The following is a 14,769-nucleotide window of genomic DNA, read 5'->3' as shown; positions in this document are numbered from 1 at the left end:
TGCACACGCTGGTGGAATGGTCTGCAGTCAAGTGTGCACACGCTGGTGGAATGGTCTGCAGTCAAGTGTGCACACGCTGGTGGAATGGTCTGCAGTCAAGTGTGCACACGCTGGTGGAATGGTCTGCAGTCAAGTGTGCACACGCTGGTGGAATGGTCTGCAGTCAAGTGTGCACATACTAGATATTGCCCAGAGGTATCACAAACCACAAATCACTGCATCAAATAAACCCCTATAAACAGACAATTTATTAATTAAGTTTAAAACCCAACTTGTCACAATCCAATGATTGCAAACGCTTTGTGACAATGACAAGAGGACAACAGCAAAGAGCAGCAGGAGCCAAGATGAGCTGCACTCAGTAGGCAGCATAATGGAATGCAACCATCATGATATAGCAAAGTCCTAGGGGGCTAGACTCCTAGTTTGTTGAAGCAAACCTGATATCCCATTGTGGGCCACTTGGTGCGGAATGAATACGCACTTCACATTGGGTACCATGCAGGATGGATATCTAAGTGACCAATAGGGTCAGACTATAATTCCCATACAGGAAGTGCCCAATGCATATCAAAGATGGTGCCATTATAGTCGGCACCTTATCCTGATCATCCCATTCAGGTGGGGGTAATACATGATACGGGGATTCTGCCAAATACAAGGAAGATATTTCACTTAGGTGTCACTAGATATAATTACTACAAGAAGATGCAAACCAGAGCTTTATTGAGGCCTAGAGGGTTAACGGTCTTCAGTTGCTGAATCCACTGTGACTCCTTTTGTAAAATGGACTGATCCCAATTACCACCACGAGATTGACCTTAATAACCACAAATCTTAGTATTCCACAGTCCCCACCATGGTCATTCCCTACATGACGTACCGGGAAAGTATCCCTTTTATTTCTGATATCCCCCAAATGATCCCCCCATTCATCTACATATTTGTCTCCTGGTTTTGCCTACTTATTCCTTATTACAGGAGCATAAGTACAGGAACCAGTACTGTTGTATCTTGTTTCCACCAGAAGAAGGGGTGGACACAAGCTGCACACCCACAACTAATGCCCACAACTTCATTGGCTGGGCCAGAGAATCCACTGGTCTGTGCTCCTAGCTCTGCTGTCATAATTCCCCCGGCGACCTTCTTCTTTCTTTTGATGTAAGTCGTGTCCCCCCACCCCCTTCCTCCTCCTCATCCATTGCACTCCCCCACTGTCAATTTTCCCGGGCGACAACCCCTCAAGCCGGCACCCCTGTGAGCTCGTAGGTCCGCAGTGATACTTCTCCCGACGACCTTCCCTGCCAGCGTCAGCGCTGTAATTCCTCCCCGCCCCATCCCCCTTCTTCCCCGCTGTCACTGCCCCCGTCGCTCTGCCTTCTCCTGTCCCTGCTCCGGCGAAGTCGGTCACCTGCTGTCATTGTCCTCGCCGGCGTCGCATAATGCTTGCAATATGTGACAGCACCAAGAGGACTGACAGCGCAGGAGCCGGGGACAAGGGAGAGCGGCGCAGTGTCACTGCTCTGGCACGGTCTAGTGCAGTTTAGTGCAGAAGCCAGTAAGGGCACAAGTGAGAGCGGCCGTGGGGTCAGTAGTACGATGAGGCGCGAAGGGACTTAATAGAAACCCATTCTCCGGCCCAGCCAATCAATTTGTGGGCGTTGCTTGTGGGCATGCAGCTCATCTCCACCCCTTCTTCTGGTGGAGACAAGATACAACAGTACCCAGGACCCCTTTAGTGGCGCAGTTACAAAAGTGCTTAATAATAAACTCCTTACCAGTGACTTGACTAACAAATTTCTAAAGGTGCGTTTAGATGCAATGATTATCATTTACAAAAATTGTTCAAACGAGCGATAAGCGTTTGGTCTAAACACGAGCCAATGACTGAGCAACAAATGACAATTGTCCGCTTCTCGTTTGTCACTCAGTTTCAGCTGGCATGAAGGTCATCGTTGGCTCGTTGACGTGTCGTAGCGTGTAAACCATTCTCATTCAGTGTATACTCAGAAAAGTGAAACTGAACGATTCTCAACAATGACCCTGCCTGCCTGAACGGGCGGCGTCATTGAAGCGTCGATGATGTCACCAGCTCCTTCACTCCTGCAAATGCTTCTTGTTCAGAATTGTTCAGTTTAAAGGGAGCATTAGTTAGATTAATGCATAGACAAACTGTACATGGTCCACATTTAATCATCCTCCATGGTTTGTGGTCCCATCAAGAGCCACCAACTCTCGATCTTCCAAAGTGGCTGTCACCCAGGGACCTATCTCGCCTAAACGTAACCGTTGGTTGCACTCCGATAACATCCGCGATTTCTTCATCACATTTCAGAATGGGCCAATATGTTTGTAAGATATTTAAGACGGTCCTATTTCTTTCATCAAATGTTCCTATAATCCAAATAGCTTCCGCCTTCCCCTGATTTCGTTCGAGGGCCAAAAAGCCAGACCTGAGAAGACAAGGCCTATGGAAATGTAGAGCTCAAGCTTTCCTTGGGATAGCCCCTCTGCAAAAAACACTGTCTGAGATCCCGAGATTGTTCTCTAAAATCCAAAACGTTGGTACAGTTGCATCTAGCGTGCGAATATTGGCCCTTAGTATCATTTTTTGCAAACTATAAGGATGATGACTATTCCGTTGTAGGAGGGCATTGTCAGAGGTGTATTATGCTCCATCTTTGCCCGGTCCATGCTTTAGAATCTCTAGATCAAGGAAGGTAAAAGTGTTTCTGTGCCGATTTCAAATGTAAGGCCATCATCCTAATTAGTCACATGTGCGACAAATAACCCAAATAACCCAAGAGGATAGAGACGTCAGGTACTTATCACCCCCAGTAGAGGATCTGGGAGGTCCACTGCAGATCATCATCATTAAATACCAGTGTCCTTCTACCAGCCCAGGAATAAATTGGGTAAGTGGGGACACTAGGAGTCCCCATGGTCAGTTTTTTTTCATGGCTCCTTGGGTTCAGTGCAATCAAGTGTGCACATAGTGATGTAATAGTCTCGTCTGTTTGAGGCAGCCTCCTCACAACGCTACTCCTCTGGAAACCTAGCTCTATGAAGCCAGAATTGTCCTCACATCAAATCAAAATTTATATTTTCTGGTCTGGAAAAAATGAGGCCAATACCTTTTCCCCAGTAAAGCCACACCTCTTCTTTGCAAAGCCACACCTCTTCTTTGCAAAGCCACACCTCTTCTTTGCAATGCCACACCTTTTTTTTGGACTTGACAAAAAAAGTATCTAAAGTCTCTTCAACACATAAATGTGATGCAGAGTAAATCTGTTACCATCCCTTACATTCAGTGCCAGCTTTAGGATAGATGATATATATATATATATAAAACATTGGGTTTTTCCACCCTTCATGTGAGCATTCCAGCAGACGGTGATACGTTGGGTGTAAGGCACAACCCTTTAGACAAGCAGGACCACGTGAACGTATTGGCTCAACACCTCTGTTTTATTATTATTATCCAGCATACATAAATGTGTTTTGAGGCTAAACCGCCCCTTCCTCTGTACTTGCTGGGGACATACTTTACAAAGAATTGTGTCAATAGCACAAATGGGAGGGGTTTTTACAAATAGAAGAACATTAATGCGATTTTTCATGTATGAGGTGAACATTTAAAAAATAGGAATTTAACAGAAGGAATAAGAACAACAAATATATTCAACTGTTAATTAATGACAGAAGGAGGAAGAATTACAATTCTCCAACAAACCTCAAATGAGCACGGTGTAGGTGACACTGCTATATAGTCAGTAATGTAGGTGTGGCTTCATATGGCCGGAACTGGATGGCTAAAATAACCGTTAAAACGTTTCCTTATTCACTGTATTGTTAAAAACAAGTCCATGTAAATACATATAAAATAAAAGACTATATTGTAACTATAATAAAGGCCCTTTTACATGCAGCGATTATCGCTTAAATGGCCGAACGACTGAACAAATTGATGACTTTTTTTTGCATAAAACGACATGCACAGATATTGGCCTGAAATAATCTCTATTTACTTCATTAGCTAAAGTAAACTTTAGTAAAAGTAGAACTAGTTGTTTACTCAGGTTGACGTGTGTTTATGCGAGGGATTATCTGGCCAGCAGGATTCTATTGTCTTCCCCAGACAGGAGTAAACAATGTACTCATTATGTATGCAAGACACGCACAAGGGGCACATTGTTTACTGCCCTGAAGTCATCAAGACGCTCAAAATACTGAACAATTTCCATTCAAATGGAACAACTTTTGGACGGCCTGATGATGATTTATTTAGCTATTTATATATAATAAAGTAATAAATAACTCCAAATAAATGTATCAATGAGCAGAAAATAAAAATAGAGTAGTCAATTGTTTCTAATTCATTATTTAGGTAAAGGTGCCTATAAAGACCAGTGAACAAAGAGCTGAATGTCTCAGAGTAGTCCGCCCGGGGTATGGGGCAGCGCTTGGCAGAGAAGTCAAGCAATGAGGGTCTCATAGTGCCGCTGGGGATTTAAAGCTGAGAATGGGCGGGAAAGTGAACGTGGGCCATGCGCATTGACAGAACGCTACGATAACAGCGCAGCACTTAGGCAGACGCAGTGGCTGGACCTGAGAATGCTGGTGATCCCGCTGTGGAATGCTGGGTTTACACGCGACGACTGTGGGCTAAACGACTGCGCGAGCGATTACATCACTGCTAGCTGTTCGCGTTCGTGCAGAGCGTTTACACAGGCAGATCGCCGTTTACTTCTCGCTCAGCACTTCAAATCTATGTGAAGCGCGAGAACATTTACACGCAGCGAGACGTCCGCCATCCAGGGATGATTTTACTGCTAGTGGAAAGTGAGCAATAACCGAAAGTAAATGAACAGAAAACAATCGCACATTCTCCTTCTTGTGTGCGATAATCGTCCCGTGTAAATGGCCCTTAGGAGGAGAATAGCATGGAAGCGGATTGAAAAGCTGGATATGGACAGGAGAAGAGCAGGAAGTGTGACTATTACAACATAGCTGCTCACAGATCCAAGTATAAGCTAAGGAGATGCTGGAGTCATAGATTGGATTTAGATGGATTTGTAGGAATCTCTTTAAAGGCAACCAAATGGATGGATGGTCAAAAAACCCAAAAATGTTACCCATCATGTACGGGTCACATCTGCATCACCATATCTGGAAATATACATAAATACATATTGGCAAATAAGTCATTAGTTAAACAAAACACCTTGGACTTTTGTACTGATTGATTAATTAATTTGGGGTTTCATTTTTATGGAATTATCTAAAAAGTGGATAATTCCCCCTCGTTGTGCGGCTGCTAAGGATTTAAGGGTCTCATGTTTTAATTAAATAGGCAAAATTTTATTCTAAACCAAATGAATAACCAAAGTTGTGATAATAAAAATACTGCTACCAGATTGCTATGATAGTTATGGTCAATGTTATTGGCACCCCTGAATACCACGTATACCATGTAGGCTGGCTTCACAGGAGCGTGACGGGCTCCGCCGCGTAATATTCCGCGGTGAAGCCCGTCACGGCGCGCCCCAGAGACCCCATACTTACCAGCGGAAGCTAGCGTGAAGACGCTTCCCCGCCCACCGCCGTCGCGTCATGTGACGCACGGCGGTAGGCGGGGAAGCGTTTTTTCACGCTATCTTCCGCTGGTTGCAGCGGGAGATAGCGTGAACGGACGGCTTCCATTGACTGCAATGGAAGCCGTCAGCGCGTACACCCGCAGCAAATAGAACATGCTGCAGGTGAGGACGGGAGATTTCACGGTGCGTAATTCCGCGGTGGAATTACGCATCGTGTGCATTGTGCTATTAGGTTCAATAGAACCTAATAGCAGGGGGCAACGCAGCGGATTTTTGCCGCGGATTTACGCGGCGTAAATCCGTTCGTGGGAAGGAGGCCGTAATGTATGCTGGAATAGAAACTATTGAAACTACTTGGATATACTGTATATAAACTCATGCGTTTGATGCAGAAAAAAACTGTATCATTGGGGGACAGAGCTCTGACCTTGGGTATAGCTTCTGCCACTAGGAGGCGACACTAAGCATAAGTGTTAACTCCTCCCACTAGCTATGCCCCCCTGCAAGCACCTTGCTAGCTCAGTTTTTTGCTTAGTGTCGTAGGAGGCAGGACTGTTTCTCCTACAGAGACTATTTTTTTCATCTCTTGACCTAATGGCTAGCTCCCCTGGGATAACCGCCTGCAGCTCCCAGCAGGCAACTTTAGGGCGATCTCCGATTTCAGGAGAGCCGTAGGCTGGAGCGTTGTACTATGTGCGCTCCCACCACAGCCGAGAGCGATGTGCAGCCAGAGAGCATTTCATTTTCTGCACAGTCCGGACTTGTGGGCACCGAGTGTTTTTTGTGGGCACCGAGTCCCAATTCCGACATGGAGCTGGGGGGCTATAGATACGTCTATGGGGGCGCCTCTCCAGTCAGCTCTTTGCCATGCCAACCCACTGTGAGTCCCCTCCCTCCCGGGCGGTCTCAGAACTACAAGGCATCTTGCGTTTTTCTAGGAACCTGGTCTGCTAGTTCTATCAGCCGTGTCCGTATGGACGGGGGTAGCTCAGGCCGTGTGGACTACAGGCAGGATACCGTTTGAGATAGAGCCCCTGGCTGACCCTGATGGGTGCAGAACAGGCAACATTTTTCCTAAATTGTGGATGGTGAGACTGTGGCCGTAGAAGCACTCTGTAATTCAGAGCAGTCTCTAATTGCGGATCAGATGTAGGGCGCTGATCCTCAGCAAAACCAGTTCATCCGATTCCCTTGCGACACAAATTGTAGAGGGAAGTTAACATGTTCAAGGGAGTCAAGGCGGGCGGATCAAGAAGTTCGCGGCGATCCTCCTGCATTGTTCTCCATGCATTATTGCTTGCAGGAGACGACTTGTACTGTCGGTAAAATCTTAGGGTTCGTCCCTCTCTACTGCTGTTTCCCCAAAAGGACCAGCGAGCGTCCTGTACCGGGGTACCCTTGCGGCCTTGCTGTGCAGCTAACCCTTTTGTGCCTAGTGGATTCGGGCGGTTGCAATGAATCCCAGTACAGGGCCAGCCCTAGTTGACTATCCAGTCAGTCGCCATGCCAGGGGATAGACTTCTTCGGAAGCCCATGGTTTCATGCAGCAGAAGTGGAGTGGACATTGCCTCAGGATCACTGAGCGGAAGGATCTGTTCAGATCAAACAGCCGACGTCACGGATGGGGGTTGTCGGGATACGCAGCATCAGGGTCATGCTGCACTTCAGCTAAGCGGCCTGGGGGGTCTAGATCCCACCCACATTCTGGTGGTAGTCAGCTGCATATACGACTTCTCCAAGAAATTGAACTGGAAACGTCCCGCCGCAGGCCTTCCAGCCTTAGGCAACACAGGGAAGCGTTTGTGAATCGCAACAAGTGGTTTCTCCATTGGTGTCTGGAATCTACCCGCTTCCATCCTCACCCTTTGGTTTGGATGACGATTTTGTACCGAAGGTTGTCATCCGGAGACGGTCAGTATCGCCCTGTTGTATATTCTCCCGCTGCCGCGGTTATCGGGATCCCTTCAGTGAAGTATTCGATGAACACCATTCTCGGTAGTGCCTCGCCCCGAGGAACGCTCTGGTGGGCTCGGTCTGACGAGTATCTCTCTCGGGTAGCATTCTTCAGTTGTGCTGGCTCGCTGCTGGTAATCCAGGCAACTCTGAGTGGATTCCTGCTTTTCCAAGATTCCTTGCACCGGCTTGCTACAGTACAAGATAACAGTGCCAGGAAAGTTATATTCTCAGGCCGTGTTATGGCTCATATTACTCGGACGGCGGGTGCCTCTTCGGAAGCTCTTCATCAGGAGCCCCCTTTTTTCCTCCCAGAGGATGGATGGGATTGTTACTCGGACCCCTTTATGCTCCGTCTCTGAGCATGCTGGATGCCTAGGCATCCATTAATGCTAGTCGCAGTTAAAGCGCTGATTGCTTCTTTACACATGCGGCTTCTTATATCTTCCCGCCCCCTTGGGTACTGCTCTAGAACGTCCCAAGGTCAGAGCTGTGTCCCCCAATGATACAGACGAGAAAACTAGATTTGTAAGAACTTACCATAAAATCTCTTTCTCGTCTTGTTCATTGGGGGACACAGCACCCACCCAGTGTGGTATTAGGACTGTTACGTATACTCCTTAGTTGGAGGGTCCTCGGTGCAGTCGCACACAGTGTTGGAAGGAGTTACACTTCGTGAGTATGGTTATTTATTATCTATTATTGTCATATCCTACTGCCTGCATACAAACTGAGCTAGCAAGGTGCTTGCAGGGGGAGTATAGCTAGTGGGAGGAGTTAACACTTTTATGCTTAGTGTCGCCTCCTAGTGGCAGAAGCTATACCCCAAGCTCAGAGCTGTGTCCCCCAATGAACAGGACGAGAAAGAGATTTTACGGTAAGTTCTTACAAAATCTAGTTATTTTACAGGATAAAAGGATACCAAATTGAAAACCGTGCCAGGACATAAATAATAGCATAAAAGACAAAATCACACTAACTTGTGATTAATGGGAAATCCCACTTGTGTTGTCCTGTGCTCACATGACTTTAATTAGCTGTCTGAAGGGTCCAAAGACCTTGACATCCGGGCTGCAACACCTCAAAATGTTATCCAGAGGTTTGCTACTCATGGAAGTGTCTAAAAAAACGATGACAGAACCCGGTGAAAATTGGTTGAAGATGTGGCAAAGAAACTGTAAGAGGTTAACCCAATGCGATGCCTGCTTCTACATGGGTATAGTGTATATATGTCTGCAGGACCTTGCAGGGAGGTCACATGATTTAATTGAGCTTTGTTGTGGTGCAGTGAGCTGTCAGGACCTTAAGCTCTATGCTGATTGGCTGATTGCCCATAAAGGGAGTTCTCAGAACTTTCCAGGACCAGCTGAAAATTGTTTGTGTAAATAGTGACCTTTTTAGTGCAAGGCTTAGCCTAGGGGTTCAGGCGAGAAGCAAGCGGATTACATAGTGGTTAGCGTGATCTGTAACTGGTCTTCTGTTTAGTAATGTTGCAGCAAGGTACGGGGCGGGAATCCAAGGAGGGGTGAATAGCAAGCAACGGGATTCGGTGTAGAATCTAAGATTTAGCCAGGGATGTGCTGAACACCTCTAAGCTCGGAATACGAGAGAAATATAAAGTGTATATAGGGCTGGTAACGGTCGGCGACAAGGCTGTCCATTTAATCAGTGATGCAGCGCGTCAAAATTGTCTCTCTCGCCTCGTTGCAGTTGGCTGGTATGTTAAATTTATTCTGGGAAGTAAGGCTATGGCTTTTTTTCCCACAAGCGCATATCGGCCGCCGTTTTCACAGCTGGCCAATATACGCTACGTTGGGGGAGAAAAAACTGGTGAACGGCCGCACAAATCAAACGTTTGTGTGCCCTTTCATACGGCCTAGTAAGGCTGGCACATATGCGCCGAGCTCACCAGGCCATTGCCCATTTTCCCTCCCTCCCCATCGCAGGCTCACCTCTCGTCTCCTCCTTGCTCGTTCTTTGCAATGGGAGGGGGCAGGACTGGGGCGGAGCTAAGCGCTGGTCCACCCCACCTCCTTTCATTGATGGCTATAGCCAAGGGGTGAGGAGAGGGCGGACGCTTAGCTCCGCCCTTTGTCCATAGCCATGAATGGGAGGGGTCGGCATGGAGCGGCACGTTAGCTCCGCCCAAGACCCGCCCCTTCTTTTGTACAGAACAAGTGGGGAGGAGACGAGAGGTGAGCTGCTAAACTCCCTCCCACCTACGGCCGCTGCTATGGGCTACCATAGGAGCCCATGCAGCGGCCGATGTACTCCGGCCCAAAAGATAGTTCCAGGACCATCCTTTGGGCCCGACGTAAAAACGCCTGGCACTATATCGGCTTGGCCAGGTGTTTTTACATCATGGGAATCATTGGAATCCAGTGCATCAGATCACAGCGCATATCGGCCGATATACGCTTGCGGGAAAGAGCCCTATGTCTGTAGCCTCAGTATTGACACTTGTAGCGGTAGCTTGGTGAAAGGCTTCTGTGCATGGATCGAGAGACTCCTTCAAGTGAGATAGGGAATGTATAGAGCCCTGTGTGATAGTAGTTAGTAGAGATGAGCGAGCATACTCCCTAAGGCAAACTACTCAAGCGAGTAGTGCCTTATTCGAGTACCTGCCTGCTCGTCTCTAAAGATTCGGCTGCCGGCGTGGGTGACAGGTGAGCAGGGGGAGACGGGGGGGGGGGGGGGGGGGGGGGAGAGAGAGAGATCTCCCCGCCGGCAGCCGAATCTTTAGAGACGTGCGGGCAGGTACTCGCATAAGACACTACTCGCTCGAGTAGTTTGCCTTAGCGAGTATGCTCGCTCATTTCTAGCAGATAGTGAGCTGACGCGTTTTGTATAGACCGGCTACATATGGTGAAGCCAATGTTGCTGTCACTTTGTGCAAATTGTGACAGAATGGAAATTTGTGTTCCTTTAAGAAGGATGTTATTAATGTAACAGTGAAGTATACATCCCCTCCTACGGAGGGCCGTGTATTGTGCTGTATGATCTATTATTTATGTTTCTGTACTACTACAACAAGCTGCCTCCGCCTGTCAGCTGCTGCGCGCTACCTACCATCCGCCTGTGACAGCGCCGCCGACAACCTCCTACCAACGTCACGCTAAGCCTGGGACTTCAGCAACGCTTGATTCAACTCGAAGCATATGCCCATATTAAACAAAACCATGGAGGAGCCCACTGCCCACAGGCAGACCTAAAATAGGGGCACTAAACTCTGCAAAGGTTACATAGGGAGACCACAATGGGGAAACGTTCTCTGGGGAGATGAAGCCAAACTAGAGCTCTTCATGAACGTGTTTTATGCACATTGAAATCAGAGAATTATCAGAAGATTTTAGAGTAAAATGTAAGAAAACTAAGTTTATGGCAAACCAAAGGGGTCCTACAGCAGAATCATGGCCCAAAGCACATCCAAAAGTAGACACAAAGGGTTCAGAAGGCAACGGGCCATCTCTGGAGAGCTTGGAAGAACAGACGGCTGCAAGGAGCTCACCGATGGCTGGAGGGATACGTGGGGATGGTTTGGAGACGCGACCAAGTATTAGAGAAGGTGCCTGTGATCCTGCCCCCTCGTAGACCATGGGCGGACTCTATGTTATTTAGTAATGGCTGCATGTGTGCTAACGAGTAAACTGCTTTGTTGGATCTATTTGGATGTGATCTTCAATTATTCTAATGATACAAAGTTAGTATATATATATACCCACAGATGGTAGGTAGGTGGACGGGGTAATATCTCCAGATTACATATCTGTCTCTGACGATGAATGTTTTCTTTGTTTTTGCAGACGATATTTGTTTTATATACCATGCTCCTCCACGCTGGGCTTTTGTGCTTTTGTTTCGTGATAACAAGAAATCTGGGGGTTTCTTCATTTCCAGAAGAGGCGGGACCAATTATTACAGTTGGGGTTGAAGGTAAGTTCATTCCCAAGCATGTATTTTTTAATTTTATTTCCCTTTATCAGTACAATGCTATGTATTATTTAAGAACTTAACCCCTTAGTGACCGCCAATACATTTTTTTAACAAAGGTCACCAAGGAGCCTAATTCCAATACAAACGCCTTTTTACGGCGCTTCATCGAAAGCCTATAGTGTGAGCTCAGCTAGAAACCTTAGATCCCAGTCTTTAACCTTTTAGTATTTAACCCCATAACGACCGTCGATACACCTTTTCGGCAGTCTAGGTATAAAGAGAGAACATGGAGCAATCTCTCTTCATACAGCGCGGGCGTCAGCCGTGTATCACAGCTGACACCTGCGGGCAATAGCTGTAATCAGCCGCGTAGCTGATCAGTACTATTAACCCTTTAAATGCCGCTGTCAATTTTTGAGATGAGATCACAAGGAGCCGTGCAGGTGTCATGGCAGCCGGGAGCCTTCTTAAAGGCCCCAGGGCTGTCTTGGTAGTATGCCTATCAAGCCATCCCCATGGGGTGGCCTGATAGACTGCCTGTTAGATTGCAGTATGATGTAATGCTATGGCATTACACCATACTGCAGCAGCGATCAAAGCATTGCTGGTTGTTCTTCCCTCTGGGGACTAAAAGAAAAAGTAAAAACAAGATCAATAAAGTTTTTTACGAATTATTAAAAAAAATTTAAAAGTAATAAACGTTTTTAAAAAAAAACCCTTTTGCCATATTTATAATCAAATTATCTAAATAATCAAAGAAAAATACATATTTGGTGTGGACATTGCGGATCGGTCGCGAATTCCACACGAAAAGCAGGAGTTTAAAAAAACAATGTTTACTGTGCATGTCCAACGGCGAGCCATGCGGACTGTCTGCAGTACAGAGGAAGAAACAGAATGGCAGGTACACGCGGACACCGTGGCAACCTCTCTTCATACAGTGCGGGCGTCAGCTGTTTATAACAGCTGACACCCGCAGGCAATAGCCACAACCGGCCCTTCGGCCGATCGCGGCTATTAACCATTTAAATGGCGCCGTCAATTCTGAGATCGGGGGAGCCGTGCAGGTGTCATGGCAGCTGGGGGCCTAATGAAAGGGGTGGCTTGATAGACTGCCTGTTAAATTGCAGTATGACGTAATGCTATAGCATTACGTCATACTGCAGGAGCGATCAAAGCATCCCCCGGGGGGACTTCAAAGTGAAGTAAAAAAAAAAAAAATCAATAAAGTTTTTTTAATTGTAAAAAAAAAAAGTTATAAAAGTTTAAATCACCCCCCCCTTTTGCCATATCTATTATTAAAAAATCAAAATCATAAAATAAAAATATGTATTTGGTATCGACGCGTCCGTAAAAGTCCGATCTATCAAAGTAGTGCATTATTTTTCCCGCACGGTGAACGTTGTACGAAAAAAAAATTAAGAACGCCAGAAATGCACTTTTTTAGTTACCCTGTCTCCCAGAAAAAAACGCAATAAAAAGTGATCAAAAAGTTGTATGTATTCCAAATTACATCCAAGATACTAGCGGAAACTACAGGACATCCCGCAAAAAATGAGCCCTCGCTCAACTACGTCGACGGAAAAATAAAAAAGTTATCGCGCGCACAAAATGACCGCAGAAAATAATTGAAAATTAAATGTCTTTGAAAAAAAAGAGTAGTATAGTAAGAAAAAACCTATACAAGTTTGGTATCATAGTAATCGTACCGATCCATAGAATAAAGTTATCATGTCGCTTTTGTTGCCGTTTGTGCGCCGTAGAAGCAAGACGCACTAAAAGGTGGCGAAATGTCGTTTTTTTTTCATTTTACACCACTTTTTAAAATTTTGCAGTACATTATATGGTACTTTAAATAGCACCATTGAAAAATACAACTCGTCCCACAAAAAACAACAAGCCCTCATACAGCGACGTCGATGGATAAATAAAGGAGCTACGATTTTTTTGAAGGGGGAGGAAAAAACGAAAATGGAAAAAGAAAAAGGGTCTGCGTCATTAAGGGGTTAAACAAAACTCAGAAACTCATAGAAAGTTACTAAATAAGTTATATGTAGCCAAAAATGATGCCATCAAAAATCCAATGTCCTGTAAAGACCAAACCCTTTTGGGGCTATAACAATGGGAAAATAATGGTCTGGCTCTTGAACTGTCATAATTACAAAAGCAAAAAAAAATTACTTGTCTTTAGGATCCAAAGTACGTGTGGCATTAAGGGGTTAAACATCCTAAACTATGTCAGTACAAATTGTGATTCTACAGTATTTGCTTATCTTTTAGAACTTCACACATACCCTGTGTTTATCGGGAGCGGTCCCAACAGAACTCCTTCAAAGAAAGGCAACCAACTGAACATTCAAAAAATTCTAAAAGTCAACAGGACGCTGTACATTGGGGACAGGTAAGAGGACAGTGTCAATGGCTGGCTTTAGACTTTTCATTTTCATAGGTGATGAAAATCCTTCTATACTTTCACTGAGGACCAGAGGTGGGAGTCCTACTACCGGACATCCTTTCCCTGCATCGTCATTCCTTAGATTTATGGTTTACGGGTTTGTTTCCGTCTTCCAAGATGGCCACGATCTTCTAAGTACCTAATGCTAACAGAGAGTCAGCATATCAGCGAGCAGAGGCAGTGCATCAGTAGTCTTAAGGCCCATTTACACGGAGCGATGATCGCTGAAACGACAGTTTGAGTGACAGCTTTGAGCGATTATTTGCATAAACTATTAAGTAGCTACTCAGTTACTTCATAGCTTATTAGTGTGCAAATGCAGCCTTAGCTGAACGCAGTTAATAGCCCGAGGCTCTTATCTGCTTTCAGCTCCTTTGTTCTCCGACGGGAAACAATTCTATCAGTACTACCCGCATAGAACTACTGATAAGGCCAAACAACGATTTTTAGGTTGGCCTGAATTTAACGATCAGCTAGCAGAGCCTGAAAAGTGTACGATGGGCGCGCGCTTTTGGACGCAACGATTATCGCTCAGGCGACCACTTTCCAGCAATTTTTGATCGACCATTGATCCATGTAAATGGGCCTCAACTACACTATGAATGCACATTTTACATTAAAAAGTCAGAAAATTGCAGAAGCCATCTTGGAAGATTAAAATGGAGCCGAAGGATCTGAGGAACAATGGTACAAAGAAAGGAAGGCCATTTATATCATTCCTCCCTCTGGTTCCTTGACAACATTTTGTCCTGGACCAGAGAGTTGACTAAAGATATATGTTATTTTATAATGTCACTGTTCTCTTTAAAGGGGTGCTTCAGGACTTTTACT

General features: G+C 45.7%; 1 protein-coding gene across 1 annotated transcript in view; it reads left to right on the top strand.

Moving 5' to 3' along the window:
* Nucleotides 1–11,359: 11,359 nt before the first annotated feature.
* SEMA6B (semaphorin 6B) overlaps nt 11,360–14,769 on the top strand; it is a 91,839-nt gene continuing 88,429 nt past the window's right edge. The window contains exons 1-2 of the mRNA XM_066574944.1: nt 11,360–11,483; nt 13,764–13,884. Coding sequence (XP_066431041.1) covers nt 11,375–11,483; nt 13,764–13,884 — 230 coding nt within the window. The 5' untranslated portion in view covers nt 11,360–11,374. The remainder of the gene's footprint in view (nt 11,484–13,763; nt 13,885–14,769) is intronic.

This window comes from Eleutherodactylus coqui, chromosome 7 (assembly GCF_035609145.1).
Source record: "Eleutherodactylus coqui strain aEleCoq1 chromosome 7, aEleCoq1.hap1, whole genome shotgun sequence".
NCBI classification, from domain to species: Eukaryota; Metazoa; Chordata; class Amphibia; order Anura; family Eleutherodactylidae; genus Eleutherodactylus; species Eleutherodactylus coqui.
The sequence above is the reverse complement of the archived record's forward strand: the minus strand, read 5'-3'. Positions and strand labels throughout refer to the sequence as shown.